This window comes from Oryctolagus cuniculus, chromosome 10, assembly GCF_051225735.1.
Source record: "Oryctolagus cuniculus isolate XC-2025 breed Fujian yellow rabbit chromosome 10, ASM5122573v1, whole genome shotgun sequence".
NCBI lineage: Eukaryota > Metazoa > Chordata > Mammalia > Lagomorpha > Leporidae > Oryctolagus > Oryctolagus cuniculus.
The window spans coordinates 105,159,100-105,182,132 of NC_142876.1; the positions used below are offsets into that span (position 1 = coordinate 105,159,100).

A 23,033-nucleotide genomic window follows, 5' to 3' on the forward strand; every position below is an offset into this window, starting at 1 on the left:
CCCTGCCCAGCCCTCTGACCTCTCAAATCCAAGAGGGCCCTGGGGTGACCAAAGGGTCTACATGGCAGATGCTGCAGCAGAGCTATGTCTCTGGTGACCCAGGTCTCCTCGAACTTCCACGGGAAGACGGATGCCAAGACATCCAGCTTCAGAATCCTTCTATCTGTGCTCTCCAGTGTTGAATGCCCCTCATCCTCGCTGCCCCAAGGACAGGACCATGTAGCTTCTCTGGCTGCCCCCACGTCACCACGAGCGTCCACTGGAAGATGGTCTCCGAGACACCCAGCTTAGGATCCTCGCCCTTCCCGAAGAGGTGTTGAATGTCCCTCGTCCTGGCTGCCACCAGGACAGGACCCTGTGGCTTCTCTGCCTGCCCCCAGACCACCACCATCGTCCTAAAGAAAATGAACTCAGACACGCCCAGCCTCAGAATCCTCGCCCTCCCAGAAGAGGTGTTGAATGCCCCTCATCCTCGCTGCCCCAAGGAGAGGACCCTGTGGCTCCTTTGTCCCCGGGGAGCAGCTGCTGCCTGGGAAGAACCTCGTTGCCTCTGTTGGTGCCCATGAATTGTCCTGTACTACTGCCTCTGTGCCTGCAAGTTAAGTGATTTTTAAGTTTAAAAGAAATCCATTAGGTCAATAAATAGTGGCTGGAGAAACATGAAGGCCTCAGTGTGGGTTTGGGCACCTGTGCTCACAAGCGGGGAGTGGAGCACTGGGAGCCTGGAGGAGGCAGCTTGGAGCCGTGCCCGGGGCCTGGGCTGAGTTCCGGCTCCAGTGCACGTGGCTGCCACTGCCTTGGTTTCCCACCCCCTGGGGCTCTGTTTCTGGCTCTGTCAAGGGGGTGTGAGTGACAGGAGCATCTGCCTCCAAGGAAGCCCCCGGAACAGCACCAGACTCCCCTGGCTGCTGGGTAGGGCTGGTCCTTAGAGGCCTTGATGTCTGGCGGGGTTCTGGGAGCTGTCAGCCTCTGTGGGTCATGGGGCTGTGGGGGAGCTGGCTCCTTCCTGTGACCCCCACTGGCCTTTCCTTTGTCCTTGTCCCTTCTCCCTGCCTCTCTGTCCCTCCCCTGTTGGAGGCCTCAAACCTGATTTGGGGCTCTCTCTCCCCTTCTCTGTCCTCTGTTCCTATCCAGTCCAGGTGGCCTCTGTTTCTCCCCTTACCTGGGAGCCCCGGGGTCAGAACCCTGGGCGTCAGCATCCGGGAGCAGATGCCAGGATCTGGCTCAGGGCTCAGGTTCAGAGATAACTCTTTCCCAGGACTGAAGGAAGCTCCTTAGGCCAGGTGCATGGAGTGGAGTCCATGTGAGGACAGCATTTTCACAGAGAAATGGTCACGAGTCAGGCAGCTCCCAGAACTGGAGCAGGTGCTGAGGACCCCACTCCATGACAGGTGCGACAGCATTGCTGGACAACAGGAAGTGATGTGGAGAGATCAGCACCAGGGCTCCAGGGCTGGGCCAGGCCACCCGGCTTTCTGTTCTGGTTCTCCTGTCCAGGCCTGGGTATCCTTGGGTTGTGCAGTGTCTGTGTGGGGCCCGCATCTGTGACGTGGGCACAGGCTGTGAGGAGGCAGCGTGGGTGTGGTAACCAGCAGAGCACATGTGGGGCAGGTGCGGCCTGGGCGGGCTCACTGCAGTCACTTGATCCTGGCAGGCTGCTCCACTCGGGCCTGGGACCCTCGGCTGTCACAGTGCACATGGGTACCGCCCCTTCCTGTCTATCACATGGACACCCAGGATTCGGCACGGTGCCTCTGCTGTTCACAACTCCCAGGGGTCTCAGAGCAGGTGTGCACACACCCTGCACACACAGCCCTGAGAGGGTTTCTGGTGGACACACCTGGGAGTGGGCGGGTTCATGCAGAGGCCGAGTGTACCTGGCTTGTTAAGAAGGCTGTGCCCCCGGCCCCCTATGCGGCGGCACTGGAGGGCTCTCACGCCACACTGACAGTGGGCAGGATGAGCGTTGTCCCTACAGACACTGGGGTGTGGGTGCTGGGGTTGCATTCATGGGCACCCCTCTTCCCTGCAACGTGGAGTGCACGTGTGGCCAGGCTTTGTGGGTGTCCTGCAGGATGTCGGCTCACGGTTTCTGCCTGTGGCTGTGTTGGCCAGGTGTGGATTCTGAGGTCCTTTCATTATTGGGAGGTCCTCGTGTGTCACCAAAACCAATTGTTTGTGATTGCAAACACTTTTTTAAAATAAATTTGTAAAAAGATATATTTTTTGGCAGGCACGGCAGATCACTAGGCTAATCCTCTGTCTGCGGCGCCGGCACCCCGGGTTCTTGTCCCGGTCGGGCGCCGGATTCTGTCCCGGTTACTCCTCTTCCAGGCCAGCTCTCTGCTGTGGCCTGGGAGTGCAGTGGAGGACGGCCCATGTACTTGGGTCTTGCACCCGCATGGGAGACCAGGAGGAAGCACCTGGCTCCTGGCTTCAGATCGGCGCAGTGTGGTGGCCATAACAGCCATTCGGGGGGTGACCAACAGAAGGAAGACCTTTCTCTGTCTCTCACTCACTGTCTAACTCTACCTGTCAAAAATAGGATTTATTTATTAATTTGAAAGAGTTAAAAAGAAATAGAGAGAGAGAGTCTTGCATCCATTGGTTCAAATGCCAGTTGGCAGCAGTGCCTGGAGCTGTGGTGATCTGAGCCAGGGAGCCAGGATCTTCTTCCCAGCCTCCCATTGGTTGCAGGGGCCCAAGGACTTGGGCCATCTTCTACTGCTTTCCCAGGCCATAGCAGAGAGCTGGACCCAAAGAGGAGCAACCGGGACTCAAACCAGCGCCCAGAAGGGATCTGGCCACAGCAGGCGGCTGCTTTATCTGCCATGCCACGCTTCAGCCACAAACACTTCCTTCCTGCCTGTCTTGTCTTTCATATGTGTTATTGTATGGAGCCTTCCTTTGAGGTATCTCACGCACTGTGGACGTGACCCTGTGAGGCGTCCCCCACACTGGTTCTAGGTGCACACCTGTCTCTATCGAGCTCACTGTGTGAGAGCTGGGCTCAGGGAGGCTGCAGATGGCGCAGTGACAGAGACACTGGACCCAGATCCCTTTCTTTCTCCCTGGCTTTCCTCTCCCCACCAGGGCGTCTGCAGACCGAGCCCTGGGAGAGCGGAGGGAGGGTCTGACGCAGGCCCAGTGAGCCTGAGTAGGAAGTGCTACTGTGGCCGGGGCTGCTCCCTCCTGGCTGCGTGGGCGCTGCTGGGGAATCAGAGCCCCGGACCCCACAGGGTGGGGGCACAGGTGAGCCTGGAGATAGGGAGCCTTGGAGGGTGCCCAAAGTGCACCCCAGGACAGCACTGGACAGATGGGGGCTCTACTATTTAGGAAAGACTGAAGGCTAAAAGGTGACTGCTTAAGATCAGCCCACCCAGTCTGCTCCACAACTCAGGTCACAGCCTCTGTCCCCATCCGGGCACAGACACCAGGCAGAGTGACCCAGGGTTGTGGGGGAGGGGCCCAGTGTCCCTGATCTTCAGTGGTTCAGGGCTCCCTGGGGACGTCCATCCGCAGGCCCCTCCTTCTCCTGTGTGTGCAGGGAGAGCAAGTTCTGGCATCTGGACGCCCACGTGACAGTCTGAGAACAGGGAGGCAGAGCAATTCCCTCCCTTGGGAGAAGGGGGCTCAGCCTCCAGGTCCAGGGGCTGCCTCCCCTCCCCCACTGGCTCCCTGTGGAGCTGGGCCTCTGCCTCAGGCTCAGCTTGCATTCACAGCCTCAGTCCCACCCCTGCAGACCTGGGCTGTGGGCATTGGCCCCTCCTTCACAAACAGGGAAACTGAGGCCGAGATGAAGAGCCAGGCCCCTCCCCAGTGAGCGGTTCCTCCCAGGCCCAGGTGGCTGCTGATTCCTGCCCCACCCAGGGAGCAGCTGGGGCAGAGCCTGGGCGTCAGCACCCGGGAGCAGCTGCCAGCCCTGGGCCCAGGGGCTCAGTGTGGAGGAGACAGCTCCACCTGTGACAGAGGAATGTCCTTAGGCCAGTACATGGAGTGGAGTGTATCTGAGAAGAGCATCATGATACAGAAGTGATTCACGCATCAGGAGCAGGTTCTGAGGACTTCTTTCCTGTGAAATTTTTTAGCACCTGAGAAGGCTTCCCATGGTGTCCTTGTTCTTCCTCCTGGAGGTAGAAAGAGGTGGCTAGTGATGTTTAATTGAATTATCAACGTGCAAACACAAAGCTGTGTTTTAGGATCTAGCTTCTGTGACTCCTTGTTGACGCTGGCCACTGTCCTGGTACGGTTGTTCCAGGCATCACCAATGACTGGATCTGGGCAGGCAGGGGGAGCCGGGCCCAGGGTGGACCCTCAGACCTCGGCAGGTGCTGAGCCCCCCTCTCCTGCCCCCGGGATGGGAAAGACTGAGCACCCGGGGTGTCTGTGAGTTTCTGTGGAGCCCAGATGAGCATGTCCAGCACCTTAGGGACCCACCCTCGCTGTGGGCAGCACCACCCAGCCCGTCCAGAACTTGGAGAGAACAGGGCCGCAGGGCAGGGGCGAGCTCGGGGCTCTCATGGAGCCTGCGCGTCTCAGTGCTCCCCCCTCAGGCTCAGAGCCCCCGGTGCTGTGGCTTTTCCACTCTGGAACTCACACCCGTGACCTGAGACACCCAACTGCAGCCTGAAGCCAAGAACCCCGGCGACTCCTTGTGCAGGGTCCTGTGGACTTGATCTGTGCCCGCTCCCAGCTCTCCTGGTTTCCTACTTAGCAGACAGCTGCCTCTGGGACTTGGCAGCCCCCATTACAGGTGAGCCCCTCCCTGTGACAGACCCCTTGCCCTGTACCACCTCCTGCACCATGTGTTTGGCTACTTGTACACCCTGGCTGGACCAGATTCTGAATCCTCTGGGGAACATTGCTGGGTGTAGAGGTGGGGAGAGACGGGGTTGGGGTTTCTGTGGTTCTAAAGCTCCCAGGTGGGTGGGGGACAAGGACCTCAGTCAGGCGTCCTCAGAGCCTCTGTGGATCCCTGCTCTGGACCCTGAAACCAAAAGGGCCCTCGTGGCTGTGTGGACGGAGACCTGGGAGCTGCCCCCTGCACAGGCATCCACTGACTAGCTACATACTTAGGGGTGTGGTAGCGGGCGGCTCCTTCCACACTGGCCCCGGGATTAGAATCAGCTGCTGGGTGGAAGGAGCAGTCTGGGCATCTCCCCGGGGAGATTCAGGTGTTAAGCACTAGGAATATTTTATATTGAGTCACCTGGGTCCCAGGACAGGTTGCGTCTGGGTCTTGCGGTGGTGTGGGTATTTTATGAGTTGTGAGCATGGGCATTGCTAGGAGCAGGCGTGGGCTGAGGGTGTCCTCTTGGGGCAGGGCAGCAGGACCACTGATTAGGCCCCAGTTAGGTTCTGCCTCGTCAAATTCCAGTCCCCTCTGACACCCACATGTGGACGTGGGGAGGTCTCAGGAGAACGGGTGCCTTCTGGGTCTGCAAGGTGCAGGGCCACCCTGAGGGCAGGACCAGGAGTGCGCTCTGGGCTGAGCTGGTGGCCCTGGTACTTGTGCCTCCTGTGCCCAGGGCTGGCAGGAGGGGCCAGGGCCACGGGCAGTGGAGAGAGGGGGGTGGACAGGTCTTCTGTGTGTCCTGTGTGCTGTGGCCGTGGGCGTGTGGTCCCGCCCTGGCAGGCTGTAGCTCCTCCAGGGTGGGGGCAGACACAGCACCGCCCTGGCTGACTCCTGCCCCCCACCCCAGGGTCCTCATCTCCAGAGGGGCGGCCTCTGCCTCTGCCAGCACCCGCAGGTGTGTGCAGGAAACTGCTCAGTGCAGGGCACGCCTGGGCCCGAGGCGTCCATGACCAGGATGTGGGGAGCCCAGCACCCTGGGGCTCAGTGCTCTGAGGGCTCCGGGGACTGCCACTAGAGGAACCAGGTGATGTCAGCTCCCGGAGTCTGTTGCCTGGACAGCGTGTGGGTGCTGCCTTGGAGACCCGTGTGGAGTGTGCCTCGTCCTCACTGCCCCAGGCACAGGACCCCATGGCTTCTCCGTGCCCCGGGGAGCAGCTGCTGCCTGGGAAGAACTTGTAGCCCTGTGTGGGTGCTCACGGATGTCCCTGCCTGGTTTGTAATTTATGACAGATGTGATGTCGAGAAATGTGCATGGAAAATTGTCAGGACTCAGTGACCATAATGGGCACTTGTGGTCACACAAGGGGAGTAGAGTGCTGGAGCCTGGACAGGCAGCTTGGAGCTGCGCCTGGGCCTGGGTGGGTCCCAGCTCCAGTGCCTGCTACTACCTTGGTTTCCCACCCCCTGGGGCTCTGTCTCTAGGCTCTGTCAAGCTTGCATGAGCAATAGGAGCCCCTGCCTTGGAGGGTGGCCCCCCCACCCCAGGAAGCATCCAGAATAGTTCCCAACTGTCCTGAGCTCCTGAGGGGTGCTGGGTCCTTAGGGGCCATGGGCAGCCTGGGTGGGGTTCTGGGAGCTGTCAGCCTCTGTGGGTCCAGGGATTTGGGGGAGCTGGCTCCTTCCTGTGACCCCCACTGGCCTTTCTTTTGTCCTGACCCTTCACTTTGGCTCTGTCCCTCCCGTGTTGGAAGTCCTGAGCCTGATTTGGGGCTCTCTCTCCCCTTCTTTGTCCTCAGGGAGACTCAGGAGCAGCCAGGCCGGGAGCACCTGCACCTCCCAGAGTTCCCTCTTGTTCTCCTGACACAGGGAAGCCCCAGTGCCTACTGTGGCCATCTTCCCTTTGCTGAGCTCTTGGCTCCACCCCAGCCCAGGACTCCTGCCTCCCTGGGTGTCCCATATTGATCCTGTATGGACCTGACCACTTTCCCACGCTGGGAAATGGTGGTGGTCATCATGCCTCCCAGGCTAGGGCCAGAGTGAGTGAGGTTATGGCTGCGAAGCTCCCAGCAGTGGACGAGCCCATAGGCGAGTCCTAAGGGCAGACAGAGGCTGTGCTGGGGTTGTTTTATCTTAATGTTAGCCGTCGCAAAGCACACCGGACACCGGAGTAAGGGAAAGGGTTTATTGGGAACACCCTACAGACCGGAGTGAAGGGGTGGCGAAGGAAAAAAGAGAGAAAGAGAGTCTAAGAGAGAGAAACAGAGAGGAGAGGAGCTAGCAAGGAGAGAAGATAGAGCAGAGAAGAGGAGAGAGGAGAGCGGAGAGCAGAGCCAAGAGACCAGAGGAGGAGGCTAGAGAGCAACTGAGAGAGAGCAGGAGAGAAGGGGCAAGAGAGCACGTGTTCAGGAACAGGCCCTTTTAAAACTTTGCCTGAGGGCGGGCAGGGAAGCAGGAGCAGCCAATCCCATTAGGATGGGGGTGGAGCCTGGCTCAGGTAGCTGGGCCATGCGGCCAACTGCGCCAGTTTCCTAACAGGGTCTCCCCCGATATCCGGGACACCAGATCTTGCAGGAGCCCCCCACCCCCTGCATGTTGCAGTGGATTCGTTTCTGGGAGGGAGAGCGCAGTGGGGGCAAGAGGGCGTGGAGTCACCACACAGACCCCGGGAGTCGGGTGAAAGCAGGCCTGAGAGAGGCAGCCTGCAGACTCCTTTATTTCAGTTGCTACAACAAGCCAGCCAATCCGGTCAAGGGGCGGTCTATGCCCTAACCAATCACAGCCTGTTGCCTGGGGCCATCTTGGCCTGGCCTTCTCAGTCCGCCACACTTGCAGGCTCTGTAGGAGAGGTTTCCCCACCAGGTTGCACACTGTGGCCTGTGGGCTGGGCCAGGTCAGTTCTGTTTGCTGTGGGTTTTGTGTACAAAGTTAGTGGTGCTGACATTTCTGTCTCCTCTGTCTCCCTCTCTGCCCTCTCCATCTATTTGCCTTCGAATAAATATATAAATCCTTTTAAACAAACAGAGAAGTGAGCAGCTGGGACCTGAACAGACACTGGTACGGGACGCAGGCCCCGTGAGCCGTGGCTTTACAGCTCCGTCACAGCACCGCTGACTTGAGTGACAGAACATTTGATGTAGCATCGCGATGCCAGTGACGCTGCACCATGGTTTGAGAGCGATCATCCAGGGGTTGAAGAGAAAGGAGTGGATACATGGAGTCTGCAAAAGGCAAAATTATGAAAGATGCTAAGACTAGATATGAAAAGGTTTCAAAATATCCTACAGGGTTTAATTTCTCAAAACACTAATATCACTCTCTTCAACCTAAGAAAGAATTGTGCAGTCTTTGTCTCACTCAAGTGGAAAGGTTCCTGTGCAAACCAGCAGAGGGCAGCACCGGCTGCGGTTTCCTGCTCTGATATCAGAAGGCACCATTGTGACGTCATGCCCGCTGCCAGCACAAAGCCTTGGCTTGGCCTGGGTTCTGTCATTGGCCCAGGAAGCGCTGTCTGGGTGACCTGGGGCTGGGAACAGCTGCCTGTGTTTCCCTTGTTTGGTTTATGTTCCTCCTGCTGCTGTTGTTTTAGTCAAATTTGTTTTTTCTTTTTCCATTTTGATTATTTTGTTTTCTTATTTATTTTGTTTATTTTTTTCCTCCAACATTTATAGTCTCTTGTCGCTTTCTTATTGATTTTCCTAGGATATTTCATTTATTTGGATTTCTTGTCACTTTTTCATTGGCTTTCCTCATGTTGGTGGTTGTTCTTTATATTTTCTCCCATTGTTGGGTTTCTATTTTTTCACAATGTGTTTTTTTTCTCTTTTTTATTCCTTTTTTTTAAAATAAGACCGTGAGACCATCTGCATTACTTGTTATATAGTTCAGGTTCTTGGGATTTTTTTCTGTATGCTTTGTTATTCATTCATTCATTTGTGTTTTCTCTTTTAGCTGGTTCGACAGGGTTAGTCTCAGCTGTGAGTCTAGTTGAGTTCATTTAGTTCCTGTTTTCTGTTGGTGATGTGAGTTGACTTTGTCCATTTTGTGTTTGATTTCTGTTCATTTGATTTCTGTTTGTTTCATGTTCGTTTGTGCTCAAAGAGTCAGAGCCGTGAGAGCTGATCTGTGTCAGCTGCTGGCTCGGGGTCTCCCAGACGTCAGCCCTGCTGACCCTTCCTGGGGGAGCCCTGGAGAGGGAGAGGAATCCGGAGGAAGAATCGGATCCTGCTGCTCCTGTTTGGTCAAATTTGTTTTTCTTTTTCCATTTTTGATTGCTTTGTACTTTTTCTATTATATTTTGTTTCCTGCCACCATTTGTATGCATTTTGATTTTTCTCATTTAACATTTTATTCCACTAGAACAGTCTCCGTTGTTGGTGTGGTGTAGTGGATACAGTTCATGTTTTCTGTTGGTGACGGGAGCAGAGTGAGTTTGTTCATTTTTGTGTTTTGATTTCTGTTCATTTGATTTCTGTTGCATTTTCATTTGTGCACCACTCGTCTCCCTTCCTGGGAGCCCCGGGAGAGGGAGAAGAATCCCGAGGCCAGAATCGCATCCTGGATGGGGACTTCCCGGGGCGGGACTGACTGCCGGTCCCCCAAGCCCTCTGTGTCCCCAGTGGCTACCGCGTCCCTCAGCAGAGCGGGGCAGGAGGTGTCCATGGCGGCTCCTGGATGAGCTGAGAAGGCTGTCAGGTGGGACAGGTGCTGTCTGCACGGGGGTGGGAGAAAGGGTTGTTACTGCGAGATGGAGCCTGGGGGGATTCTCAGTTGGGGTCTCCCATGTGTGCAGGGGAGGGGTGGTGGCAGCGCAGGCCCCTCTCTCCCCTGCACAGGTAACTACTGCCCAGTCCGGGTGGCTCTACAAGGTTTAGGATCCTAAGAAGCCCCGGAAACCTAATCTGCAGCAGCAAGAAGACTACCTGTGGAAGGACCTCTTGGTGGTAAGGGACTCACCCACAGGGACAGGAACCAGGGACCAGGTTATGTCATGACAAGGCCACATTACTCGCATGTAAGCTTGTCCCTGGCCAAGCCCTCTGACCTCTCTACTCCAGGAGGGTCCTGGGGCCACCAACGGGTCTACATGGCAGATGCTGCAGCTCAGCTGTGTCTCTGGTGCCCCCAGGTCACCACGATCTCCCACGGGAAGATGGACTCCGAGATGCTCAGTTTCAGAATCCTCGCCCTTCCAGAAGAGGAGTCGAAGGTCCCTCATCCTCGCTGCCCCAAGGACTGGATCCCTTGGCTCCTCCATCCCCGGGGAGCAGCTGCTGCCTGGGAAGAACTTCGTTGTCTCTGTTGGTGCCCATGGATTGCCCTGCACTACTGCCTCTGTGCCTAGAGTTAACAGATTTATGAGTTAACAGAAACCCATGAGATCAATAAATTGTGAATGGAAAAACATGAAGGACTTAGTGTTGGTTTTGGGCACCTGTGGCCTCACATGGGGGAGCAGAGCGCTGGGAGCGTGGAGGAGGCAGCTTGAGCCACACCGAGTCCAGGGCCTGGGCTGTGTCCTGGCTCCATGCCCGCTGCTGCCCACCTTGGTGTCCCTGCCCCTTGGCCTCTGATTCCATCTCTGTCAAGGGGGTGTGAGCAATAGGAGCCCCTGGTTGCACTGTGGCTGCCGCGGGAAGCACCCAGAATAGTTCCCACCTCCCCTGGCTGCTGGGTAGTGCTGGGTCCTTAGGTGCCATCGGCAGCCTGGGCAAGGTTCTGGAAGCTGTCAGCCGTCTGTGGGTCCAGGGATTTGGGGGAGGTGGCTCCTTCCTGTGCCCCCCAGGCCTTTCCTTTGTCCTTGCCCCTTGTCCTTGACTCTCTGTCTCTCCCCTGTTGGAGGCCCCGAGCCTGATTTGGGGCTCTCTCTCACCTTCTCTGTCCTCAGGGAGACCCAGGAGCAGCCAGGCCGGGAGCACCTGCACCTCCCAGAGTTCCCTCTTGTTCTCCTGACACAGGGAAGCCCAGTGCCTACTGTGGCCATCTTCCCTTTGCTGACCTTTGGCTCCACCCCAGGTCAGCAGTCCTGCCTCTCCTGGGTGTCCCACATCCCACACTGACCTTACCCACGGCCCCCTCCCTGAGATGGTGGTGGTCATTCTGCCTCCCAGGCTGGGGCCAGAGTGAGTGAGGTTATGGCTGCAAAGCTCCCAGCAGTGGACGAGACATCTGAGGAGTCCTCAGGACAGAGGCCGTGCTGGGATCTCCCCAGACATCCGGGACACCAGGAGCAGGCAGGAGTCACCCCGCCATCTTAGGAGAAGGTTGCACACACCAGGTTGCAAACTGCCAGCCCAGGGGCCGGACCTGCTCCCTTGAGTTTGCTGTGGTTTGTGCTGTGTGCAAAGTTGTGGTGCTGAGGTTGAGATCTTCAGATACCACGGAGCTGTCGGGGCTTCTCTGGTCACAGGAGAAGGTGTGGCAGCACCAGGCCCCAGGGTCTGTGGCCGCAGTGCCTGCATGTGCTCAGACACGCCCCCGACCTAACAGGTGCCCCCAGAACCCCTGTTGGGAGAGGCTGGGGTTGGTTTGGCCAAGAACCTTTCCACGTGCAGTGTCTGAGACTCGGCCAGGTGATTCCCACTGACAGAGCCGCACTGCTGGGTTTCAGAGCCCCAGAGGCCACAGGCGTGAGGGGCACAGGTGAGCCTGGACTAGGCTGCCTTGGTGGTGGGTGCCCACCCCTCCCCCATGGGCCCTGGCTCCCTGTGGAGCTGGGTCTCTGCCTCAGGCTCAGCTTGCATTCACAGCCTCAGCTCCACCCCTGCAGACCTGGGCTGTGGGCATTGGCCCCTCCTTCACAAACAGGGAAACTGAGGCCGAGATGAAGAGCCAGGCCCCTCCCCAGTGAACGGTTCCTCCCAGGCCCAGGTGGTTGCTGATTCCTGCCCCACACAGGGAGCAGCTGGGGCAGAGCCGGGGCGTCAGCACCCGGGAGCAGCTGCCAGCCCTGGGCCCAGGGGCTCAGTGTGGAGGAGACAGCTCCACCTGTGACAGAGGAACGCCCTTAGGCCAGTACATGGAGTGGAGTGTATCTGAGAAGAGCATCATACAACAACAATGATACCAGAACCAGGCAGCTCTGGACATGGAGCAGGTTCTGAGGTGGCTCATCCAGGACAGGTGCACAGCACTGCTGGGCCACGGGAAGTGGGTGCAGAGATCAGTGCCATGGCTCCAGTCAGTCCCCACACCTGCGGGGCAGCCACGGCTGAACTAGTTAATTGCTAATTAGTGAACTAGATACAGGGCCTTGTGCCACAGCCACAGCACAGGGCCTGGATGAAGCTGTCTGAGTTGGGTCTGGGGCCCAGTGCAGGTGCCTGGTCTAAGTCCATGTCTTCCTTGAATTTTATTTAGCACCTGATAAGGCTTTTCCGTGCAGAGTTAGAAAAGAGATATCTAGGTGACGTTTTATTAAATTAAGAACGTCTGAGTGCATAGACGTGTTTAGGATCTCAGTCTGCGACTCCTTGTTGGCCCGGGCCACTGTGCTGGGACGGTTCTTTTGGGTGCTGGCAAAGATGATATCTGGGGTGGCAGGGGGAGCCGGGCCCAGCTTGGACCCTCAGAGCCCCTGCAGGTGCTGAGCCCCCCCTCTCCTGCCCCTGGATGGGAAAGACTGAGCACCCGGGGTGTCTGAGTTTCTGTGGAGCCCAGATGAGTGGGCCCAGCACCCGAGGGGATCTGCCCTGGCCGTGGGCAGCACCACCCAGCCCGCCCAGAACTCGGAGAGAACAGGGCCGCAGGGCAGGGGCAGCTCGGGGCTCTCATGGAGCCTGCGCGTCTCAGTGCTCCCCCTCAGGGCTCAGAGCCCCCGGTGCTGTGGCTTTTCCACTCTGCAACTCACACCCGTGGCCTGGGACTCCCGGCTGCAGCCCGAGACCGAGAAAAACCTGCGGCTCCCGGGTCCTGGTACTGTGTCCTGACGTCTTGGTCTGTGCCTGCTCCCAGCTCTCCTAGTTTCCTATGGGCAGACGGCCGCCCCCGGGACTTGGCCGCCACTGTCACAGGTGAGCCCCTCCCCCTGACAGACCCCTTCCGCTGCACTGCTCTCTTGCGCCATGTGTTTGGCTCCCAGGGGACCGTGGCTGGACCAGATTCTGAATCCTCTGGGGACCTTGCTGGGCACACATGTGCCAGTGAGGCGGGGCTGGGGTTTCTGTTGGTTCTGGAAGCTCCCAGGTGGGTGGGGGACAAGGACCTCAGTCAGGCGTCCTCAGAGTCTCTGTGGATCCCTGCTGTGGACCCTGACAACCAAGAGGGCCCACGTGGCTGGGTGGACGGAGACCCGGGAGCTGCCCCTTGCACAGGCGTCCACTGAACTGCTGCACACTAAGGGGGCGTGGTAGCGAGTGGCTCCTCCCACATTCGCCCCAGGATTAGAACCACCTGCTGGCTGGAAGCCATGGAGTTCTGCGCATTGCCCCAAACAGAAGCAGGGGTGAAATATCAGGCATATTTTATATTGACTTGCCTGGGTCCCAGGAAACGATGAGCTTGGGCCTTGTTTAGTGTGGGGGGTTTCATGGGTGTGAGTTTGGGTACAGCTAGGAGCAGGCCTGGGGCTGGTGTCCTTTAGGGGCGGGGATGCAGGACCTCTGATTAGGCCCCCAGGTTGTTCCTGCCTTGACACAGCCCTGTCCACATGGACACCCACACGTGGACTTGGGGAGGTCCAGCAGAACAGGTGCCTGCTGGGTTCAAGTTGCAGGGTCAACCCAAGGGAAGGCCCCAGAATGTGCTCTTGGCAGGGCCGGTGGCCCGGGTGCTTGTGACTCCTCCGCCCAGGGCTGGCAGGAGGGGCCAGGGCCATGGGCAGCAGAGAGAGGGAGGGAGTAGGGGCTTCCTGGGGGCCCTGTGGGCTCTGGCTCTGGCCGTGGGAGTGCGGTCTCACCCTAGCAGGCTGCAGCTCACCAGGGTGGGAGCAGACACAGCACCGCCCTGGCTGACTCAAGGACCCCATCCCAGTGGGTCCTCATCTCCAGAGGGGCGGCCTCGGGCTCTGGCAGCACCTGCATGTGTGTGCAGGGAACTGCTCAGAGCAGGGCACACCTGGGTCCGAGGCGTCTGTGACCAGGAGGTCGGGGAGCCCAGCATCCTGTGTCACAGTGCCTCTGAGGACTCTGGGGAATCCAGCAGGGAGCACGGGGCTGTCACTTTCCTGTGGGTTTCTCTGTTTCTTGGATGTGGCGCCCATTTCCCAGAAGGCCCCAGCAGTCATGTTCACCGCCTTCAGGAAGCGCCGGGACCCCGAGCCGGCCCTGCCAGTGTCGGATCCTGCAGTCTACAGCGATGCCGGCCCCTGCAGCGACACGGCCTTGTCCATCAGCGAGGAGGCGCTGGCAGCACCTCCACCGCTCTGGCGGGTTGGGGTTGGCCCACCAGCACTGAGGCAGACCTGTGGCTGTGATGAGGGGGCGTGGCCCAGACCCTCCAGGCCCTGGCCCATGAGGAGGACAAGGCAGACAGACCCGGTGCTGCACAGCGCCTCCAGGAGCAGAGGAGCAGTGGTTGTGGGTGGAGCACCTCCCGCTGCTCACCACACAGCCCCCAGGGCAGCTCTGTGCACCCCTGTCACTGCTCAAAATGCTCACTCCAAAGGCAGAGCTCAGCCCAGGCAGGCAGCAAGGCTGCATGGCCCCCACCAAACCCCACTGCTCTTGAGCCCTCAATAGCCAATGGCCAGTAACAGCTCTGCAGCTGGCAGAACAAGTCTGAGTCAGGAACACAACCTTCAGCAGGTGCACCTGCAGGGACACCACCACCTGCCATCAGGGTCACCATCCTGTGACAGCCTGCGGGGACAGACGCTCAGCAGCTGACCTACCACAGGGTGACCGCAGAAGCTAGGACTCGCCTGCCCTCGGCAGTGACCTCATCCCAAGAGGCACAGCCACCTCTGTCTGGCGTGAGCGCCCATCAGGAGGGTGGAGCAGGGGGAAGAACAGGGCCAACAGCGGTCACAGCCCTGGGCACTGACCAGGCCACCAGGGAGGGATCTGCTGCCACCTCTGCCCCTGGTCCTTTGCACCCAGCGAGTTAGAACTTCAGAGTGGACGTGTGTAAGGGAGGACACTGCACGGCGTCTGTGGTTGGGGGAGATTGGAGCCCTGGGGCTGTCCCTGTCAGGAGGGTGGAAGATGCTCACTGACCATCAAGGGCAGAGTGGGGCCTTCCAGTCATAAAGGGACTCAGGTGAGGGACGTGGGGCCCTGGGTCAGGGTTCTGTCCTCACATCTTGCACCAGGTCTCCAGGCCATGTCCAGCCCTGATGTCAGGCCCAAGGCAGTGGCAGGCTGAATGCAGGGCCCAAGGCTCAGGGAGGCAGGGCACCAGGCCCCAGGTTGCCCTGTGAACTGGCTGCCTGGGTGTGTGCCCCCTGCTGGGGCCCTGGAGAGGTGCTGTTGGGCAGTGCTGGGTGCAGGCCCAGGAGGGAGCAGGCACTGCTGAGCTGACCTTCTTGGCCCCTGCTCTGTGCCTCTCTGTCCCTCCCCTGGGGGAGACCCAGAGCTGAATTTGGGACTCTCTCTCCACTTCTCTGTCCTCAGGGTGACCCAGGAGCAGCCAGGCCAGGAGCACCTGACACTCCCTGTGCCCTTGCTGCCCCTCACACAGAGAACCCCCAGTAGTCGCTCGTCCCGTCTTCCCTTTTCTGGCCTATGGGCTCCACCCCAGGCCGGGACTCCTGCCTCCCTGGGTGTCCCATATTGATCCCGTATGGACCTGACCACTCCCCCATGCTGGGAAATGGTGGTGGTCATCCTGCCTCCCAGGCTGGGGCCAGAGTGAGTGAGGTTATGGCTGCGAAGCTCCCAGCAGTGGATGAGCCCATAGGCGAGTCCTCAGGGCAGACTGAGGCTGTACTGGGGTCTCCCCCGAGATCCGGGACACCAGGACCTGCAGGAGCCCCCCTGCAGCCTCTGTAGGAAAAGGACTCCCCACCAGGTTGCACACTGGTAGCCTGTGGGATGGCCCAGGTCAGTCACATTTGCTGTGGCTCCTGCTGTGCACAGTTTGTGGTGCTAACATGGGGACCTTCTCTGTCTTCCTCTCTCTGTCCTTCTCCATCTATTTGCCTTCAAATAAATAAAGAAAACCCTTTAAAACAAAAAGTGGAGCAGCTGGGACATGAGCAGACACTCGTACGGGACACAGGCCCCGTGAGCCGTGGCTTTACAGCTCCGTCACAGCACCGCTGACTTGAGTGACAGAACATTTGATGTAGCGTCGCGATGCCAGTGACACTGCACCATGGTTTCAGGTGATAATTCAGGTGTTGAAGAGAAAGGAGTGGATACATTGAGTCTGCAAAAGGCAAAATTATGGAAGATGCTAAGACTAGAAATGAAAAAGACTAGAAATGAAAAGGTTTTGAAATATCCTACAGGGTTTAATTTCTCAAAACACTAATATCTCTCTCTTCAACCTAAGAAAGGATTGTGCAGTCTTTGTCTCACTCAAGTGGAAAGGTTCCTGTGCAAACCAGTGTGGGGCAGCACCTGCTGCGGTTTCCTGCTCTGACATCAGAATGCGCCATTGTGATGTCATGCCTGCTGCCTGCACAAAGCCTTGGCTTGGCCTGGGTTCTGTCATTTGGCCAGGAAGCGCTGTCCCGGGGACCTGGGGCTGGGAACAGCTGCCTGTTTCCCCTGTTTGATTTATGTTCCTCAAGCCGCTGTCGTTTTAGTCAAATTTGTTTTTTCCTTTTCCGTTTTGATTATTTTTTCTTTTTTTTTCTATTTTCTATTTTTCCTCCAGGATTTATAGTCTTTTTTCCATTTCTATTGATTTTCCTTGAATATTTCATTTCCATTTGGATTTTTTTCTTCATTTTTTTCCTTGGCTTTTCTGTTGTTTGTGGTTGTTCTTTATATTTTCTCCCATTGTTGGGTGTCCGTTTTATCATTTTGAGTTTTTTTCTCTTTTTTATTCTCTCTTTTTTTAATAAGATGGTGAGGGCATCTGCTTTGGTTTTATACAGTTCAGGTTCTTGGGATTTTTTTCTGTATGCTTTATTACTGATTTATTTGTGTTTTCTCACTTTTAACTGTTCCGATAGGGTCGGTCTCAGTTCTGAGTCTAGTTGAGTTCATTTAGTTCCTGTTTTCTGTGGTGATGTGAGCTGACTTTGTCCATTTTGTGTTCTGATTTCTGTTCCTTTGATTTCTGTTTGTTTCATCTTCATTTGTGCTCAAGGAGTCAGAGCCGGGAGAGCTGATCTGTGTCAGCTGCTGGCTTGGGGTCTCCCAGACGTCAGCCCTGCTGACCCTTCCTGGGGGAGCCCTGGAGAGGGAGAGGAATCCGGAGGAAGAATCGGATCCTGCTGCTGCTGTTGGGTCAAATTTGTTTTTTCTTTTTCCATTTTGATTACTTTGTCCTTTTTCTATTTTATTTTGTTTCCTGCCACCATTCATATTCATTTAGTGTTTTCTCATTTAACATTTTATTCCACTAGAACAGTCTCCATTGTTGGTGTGGTGTAGTACATACAGTTCATGTTTTGTGTTGGTAACGGGAGCAGAGTGAGTTTGTTCATTTTTGTGTTTTGATTTCTGATCATTTGATTTCTGTTGTTGCATTTTCATTTGTGCACCACTCGTCTCCCTTCCTGGGAGCCCCGGGAGAGGGAGAAGAATCCCGAGGCCAGGATCCCATCCTGGATGGGGACTTCCCAGAGGTGGGCCTGACTGCCGGTCCCCCAAGCCCTCAGTGTCCCCAGTGGCTCCGGCGTCCCTCAGCAGAGCGGGGCAGGAGGTATCCATGGCGGCTCCTGGCCCGAGCTGAGAAGGCTGTCAGGTGGGACAGGTGCTGTCTGCACGGGGGCGTGGGGGGGGAGAAAGGGTTTTTACTGCGAGATTCAGCCTGCGGGGGACATTCATCTGCGGCTCCTCTGTGTGCAGGGCAGGAGCAACGGCAGTGCGGGCCCCTCTGTCTTGTGCACAGGGGCTCTGCTGGCCTTTCTGTGGTGGCTCTCCAAGGTTCAAGACCCAGAGAAGCCCCAGAAACTCGATCTGCACCAGCAAGAAGACTACCTGTGGAAGGACCTCTTGGTGGTAAGGGACTCACCCACAGGGGGCCTGGGTCATCCCAGACAGCCAGGGTGTCCATTGGCTTTGCATCTGTGTGCAGGGAATGGAGCAGGTGCATAGGGGAGGGAGGGTGGGACTCACACTGATGCCCATGGGCCCTCCTTGGTCAGGGGAGAGTGCAGAGGAGCTGTGGGCTTCACCCCTGCAGTCTCTGGAGGCTCCAGCAGCATGAGCCATCCCGCGTGGGCGCTGGCTGTGTGCAGCTCTGTACCAGGGTCTAAGGAGGGGAGAGGCCGCGGCAGCTCCTGACAGGCCCCAGGCTGCAGCAGCTGGTAGCCCCTCTCCTGAGAGGTGGAGCCGAGGTCTTGGCACTGCTCGTCCTTGCCCTCTGCCCCAGCCCTGGGCCAGGCAGTGTGGCCGAGTGCCTAGGAGCATCCTCACCGCCATTCCATCCTCAGGACAGACAGCCTGCCCCGGGGTCTCCATGGGAGATGCAGCAGCTCCCACCTGGACAAGGGAGCACAGACGCTGGGCAGGTGGAGGTGGGGCTGCCAGGTGCAGGGAGACTGTGTCCTGGCCGTTTCTGTCCTTCCTGCAGGCCATGGCTCCTGTGCCGGAGGCCCCTGGCCCATTTCCCATGGGTGTGGACGGAGGTGAGTGCATCTTCTCCTCTGAGACTCAGACGTCCGGGTCCACCCTCCTGAGAGCCCCTGAACTTCCAGTGGGGCCCTTCAGTCCTTGGAGCCTCACCATGTCCCTCTGGGAGATGGGTGTCTCTGAGGGCCACAGTGGCCCCATGAGTCTTGAATACAAGGTCCTTCACGGTGCCCAACGGGGGGTAAGCACGTGAGAGAGGGGACCCCTCTGTGGCTGCCGGGCTTGGAGGTCCCTGCCGTGAGCTGTAGACCAGGCCAGCATCCGGGGCTGTGTTGGGGCCTGTCTGGGGCGCTGGCATCACTGCAGTTCTGTGCTGCCAGCACTGCCTCCCCGTGTCTGTCCTCGGGGGGCCGAGCCCCAGGGTGGGCATCTCCTCTGGCTTGATGAGGCACCTGCCACCTCCCTGCTGGTCTGTGGGCTTGTCACCAAAGTGCCCTTGGGTCTCAAAGGGTCAGGAACCAGGGACCAGGCCATGGCATGACAGGGCCATGTTCTCCCCTTGTCAGCTTGTCCCTGCCCCAGCCCTCTGACCTCTCAAATCCAAAAGGGTTGGGTCCACCAAAGGGTCTACACGGCAGATGCTGCAGCAGAGCTATGTCTCTGGTGACCCAGGTCTCCCCATCTTCCACGGGAAGATGCACTCCAGGATTTCGAACTCAGAATCTTTGCCCCAGTGGTCTCCAGGAGTAGAGTGTCCTTCTTCCTCGCTGCCCCAAGGACAGGACCCCAAGCTTCTCTGCCTGCCCACAGGTCACCACGAGCGTCCACAGGAAGATGGATTCTGAGACGCCCAGCTCAGAATCCTCGCCCTTCCAGAAGAGGTGTTGAATGTCCGTCGTCCTCGCTGCTCCTAGGACAGGACCCTGTGGCTTCTCTGGCTGCCCCCAGGACCAAACGATCTACCACCACGAGAAGGACTCCAAGACCCCCAGCTTCCAAATCCTCGCCCTCTAGGAACAGGTGTTGAATGTCCTTCGTCCTCGCTGCAAACAGGAGAGGACCCCGTGTCTTCTCTGAAATCCCCCAGGTCACCACGATTGTCCAAAGGAAGATGGACTCTGAGACGCCCAGCTTCAGAAATCTCGCCCTTCATGAACAGGTGTTGACTGTCCTCGTCCTCATGCCCGAAGGACAAGACCCCGTGGATTCTCTGTCTGCCCCCAGGTTACCACAATCGTCACCTGAAGATGGACTCCGAGACACCCTGTTTAGAATCCTCACCCTTCCAGAAAAGGTGTTAATGTCCCTCGTCCTCGCTGCCCCAAGGACAGGAACCCGTGGCTGCTCCGTCCCCGGGGATCAGCTGCTGCCTGGGAAGAACCTCGTTGCCTCTGTTGGTGCCCATGGATTGCCCTGCACTACTGCCTCCGTGCCTACATATTAACTGATTTATGGTTTAAGAGAAATCCATTAGGTCAATAAATTGTGGCTGGAGAAACATGAAGGCCTCAATGTGGATTCGGGCACCTGTGCTCACACACGGGGAGCGGAGCGCTGGGAGCCTGGAGGAGGCAGCTTGGAGCCGTGCCCGGAGCCTGGGCTGAGTCCTGGCTCCAGTGCCCCCAGCTGCCACTGCCTTGGTTTCCCAGCCCCTGGGACTCTTTCTGGCTCTGTCGAGGGGGTGTGAGTGACAGGAGCACCTGCCTCCAAGGAAGCCCTCGGAACAGCACCAGACTCCCTTGGCTGCTGGGTAGGGCTGGTCCTTAGAGGCCTTAATGTCTGGCGGGGTTCTGGGAGCTGTCAGCATCTGTGGTCCTGGGCTGTGGGGGAGCTGGCTCCTTCCTGTGACCCCCACTGGCCTTTCCTTTGTCCTTGCCCCTTCTCCCTGCCTCTCTGTCCCCCCCCGTTGGAGGCCCCGAGCCTGATTTGGGGCTCTCTCTCCCCTTCTCTGTCCTCTATTCCTGTCCAGTCCAGGTGGCTGCTGTTCCTCCCCTGACCTGGGAGCCCCGGGGTCAGAACCCTGGGTGTCAGCATCCGGGAGCAGATGCCAAGACCTGGCTCAGGGCTCAGGTTCAGAGACAACTCTTTCCCAGGACTGAAGGAAGCTCCTTAGGCCAGGTGCATGGAGTGGAGTCTATGTGAGGACAGCATTATCACAGAGAAATGGTCACGAGTCAGGCAGCTCCCAGAACTGGAGCAGGTGCTGAGGACCCCACTCCATGACAGGTGCGACATCATTGCTGGACAACAGGAAGTGAGGTGGAGAGATCAGCACCAGGGCTCCAGTTCAGTCCCCACACCTGCCAGTCGGTCAACTCTTAACTAGTTAATTGCTCACAGCCTAATTAGTGAACTGGATACAGGGCCTTGTGCCTCAGCCACAGCACAGTGCCTGGATGAAGCCATCTGAGTTGGGTCTTGGGCCCAGTGCAAGTTCCTTATTCAGTCTGTTGCCTTCCATGAATTTTATTTAACATGTGGTAAGGCTTCCCGTGACATTGTCTTCCGTCTAGAGGTAGAAAGAGGTGGCTGGGTGACGTTTAATTGAATTCTGAAATCGGAATACAAAGCCTTATTTTAGAAACTCCGTTCTGTGACTCTGGTTGACCCTGGCCGGTGTACTGGGATGATTGTTCCAGGTAACTAATGACTGGATCTGGGGAGGCAGGGGGAGCCGGGCCCGGGGTGCAGCCTTAGAGCACCTGCAGGTGCTGAGCCCCCCTCTCCTGCCCCCAGATGGGAAAGACTGAGCGACCCGGGGTGTCTGAATTTCTGTGGAGCCCAGATGAGCTTGTCCAGCACTGTGGGGATGTGCCCTCGCCATGGGCAGCACCACCCAGCCCACCAGAACTCGGAGAGAACAGGGCCGCAGGGCAGGGGCAGCTCGGGGCTCTCATGGAGCCTGCACGTCTCAGTGCTCCCCCTCAGGGCTCAGAGCCCCCGGTGCTGTGGCTTTTCCACTCTGGAACTCGCACCCATGACCTGGGACTCCGGCTGCAGCCCGAGACCGAGAAGAACCCGGCGGCTGCTGGTTCCTGGGTCCTGCGGACTCAGTGTGCACCTGCTCCCAGCTCTCCTGGTTTCCTACTTGGCAGAAGGCTGCCCCTGGAATTTTCAGCCACCATCACAGGTGAGCCCCTTCCTCTGACAGACCCCCTCCCTGCACCCCTCCTTTGCACCCTCTCTTTGGCTCCCGGGAACTGTGGCATGACGATTCTGAGTCCTCTGGGGACATTGCTGGATGCAGAGGTGGGGGAGAGGTGGGGTCTGGGATTTCTGGGTTCTGGAGGCTTCCATGTAGGGCAGGGGACAAGGACCTCTGTCAGGCGTCCTCAGAGCCTCTGCGGATCCCTGCTGTGGACTGTGAGAACCAAGAGGGCTCGCGTGGCTGGGTGGTGGGGCTCTGGGGGCTGCCCCTGACACAGGCGTGCTCTGACCGGCTGCACACTGAAGGGGCTGTGGCAGCGGGCGGCTCCTCCCACACCCCTCCGGAATTAGAACCACCTGCTGGCTGGAAGCCCCAGAGTCCTGGGCATCTCCCCTTGAGGATCCAGGTGTTAAATATCAGGAATGTTTTCCACTGAGTCGCAGAGGTCCCAGGAAATGTTGAACCTGGGCCCTGGGTAGTGTGCGGGTTATGTGGGGTGTGGTTTTGGGCACAGGGAAGAGCAGACTGGGGCTGTGGGCGTCCTCTTGGGGCAGGGGCAGCAGGACCCCTGATTAGGCCCCAGTTTTGTTTCTCCTTGGTCAAGCCCAGTCCGCTCTGACACCCACGTGGACTGCGGGGGTCTCAGGAGAACGGGTGCTGCCGGGGCCTCGAGGTCCATGCAAAGCCCAAGGGAAGGCCTGAGCTCTGGGCTGCGCTGGTGGCCCGGGTGCTGTGACTCCTTCCCCCAGTTCTGGCAGGAGGGGCCAGGGCCATAGGCAGCAGAGAGGGAGTGAGGTTATGGCTGCGAAGCTCCCAGTAGTGGATCAGCCCATAGGGGAGTCCTCAGGGCAGACAGAGGCTGTGTTGGGGTCTCCCCCGAGATCTGGGACACCAGGTCCTGCAGGAGCCCCCCCTGCAGCCTCTGTAGGAAAGGTTTCCCCACCAGGTTGCACACTGGTAGGCTGTGGGATGGGCCCAGGTCAGTCACGTTTGCTGGGGCTCCTGCTGTGCACAGAGTTTGTGGTGCTAACACGGGGACCTTCTCTGTCTCCCTCTCTCTGTCCTTCTCCATCTGCCTTCGAATAAATAAAGAAATCCCTTTAAAACTAAAAGTGGAGCAGCTGGGACCTGAACAGACACTCGTTCGGGACGCAGGCCCCATGATCCGTGGCTTTACAGCTCCATCACAGCACCGCTGACTTGGGTGACAGAACATTTGATGTAGCGTCGCGATGCCAGTGACGCTGCACCATGGTTTGAGGCGATCATTCAGGGGGTGAAGAGAAAGGAGTGGATACACTGAGTCTGCAAAAGGCAAAATTATGGAAGATGCTAAGACTAGAAATGAAAAGGTTTTGAAATATCCTACAGGGTTTAATTTCTCAAAACACTAATATCTCTCTCTTCAACCTAAGAAAGAATTTCTCTTTTCTTTTTTTTAGTGGAAAGGTTCCTGTGCAAACCA

The 23,033-nt window shown here is 57.8% G+C and overlaps 1 protein-coding gene and 1 non-coding gene across 5 annotated transcripts; both read left to right on the forward strand.

Annotated features, from left to right (window-relative positions):
- The first annotated feature begins 4,493 nt into the window (after window positions 1-4,493).
- LOC103347375 (uncharacterized) lies at window positions 4,494-10,198 on the forward strand. Of its 2 annotated transcripts, none has more exons than XR_016214388.1 (3): window positions 4,494-4,753; window positions 9,628-9,735; window positions 9,921-10,198. It is a non-coding gene; the product is annotated as an uncharacterized LOC103347375 (transcript). The 2 variants fall into 2 exon arrangements; XR_016214387.1 differs by lacking the exon at window positions 4,494-4,753 and adding an exon at window positions 6,902-7,685.
- A 1,458-nt stretch (window positions 10,199-11,656) lies between these two features.
- Window positions 11,657-19,920, forward strand: LOC149124387 (uncharacterized). Of its 3 annotated transcripts, none has more exons than XM_089305587.1 (5): window positions 11,657-12,110; window positions 12,746-12,804; window positions 17,738-17,847; window positions 18,422-18,476; window positions 19,231-19,920. In XM_089305587.1, exons 1-5 carry the CDS (start codon window positions 12,074-12,076, stop codon window positions 19,306-19,308), a joined length of 339 nt encoding a protein of 112 aa, XP_089161713.1. In that variant the 5' UTR covers window positions 11,657-12,073; the 3' UTR covers window positions 19,309-19,920. The 3 variants fall into 3 exon arrangements, with proteins under 3 accessions (XP_089161713.1, XP_089161711.1, XP_089161712.1); XM_089305586.1 differs by having other exon boundaries at window positions 11,658-12,110; window positions 17,695-17,847; XM_089305585.1 differs by having other exon boundaries at window positions 11,657-12,804.
- Window positions 19,921-23,033: the final 3,113 nt, after the last annotated feature.

Coding starts and splice junctions, on each gene's coding strand:
- LOC149124387 (XM_089305585.1), top strand. CDS start 12,564: ATGGAGCCTGCGCGTCTCAGTGCTCCCCCTCAGGGCTCAGAGCCCCCG. Junction 17,848..18,421: donor TGTGGAAGGACCTCTTGGTG/GTAAGGGACTCA, acceptor TCCTTCCTGCAG/GCCATGGCTCCTGTGCCGGA. Junction 18,477..19,230: donor TCCCATGGGTGTGGACGGAG/GTGAGTGCATCT, acceptor GCCTGCCCACAG/GTCACCACGAGCGTCCACAG.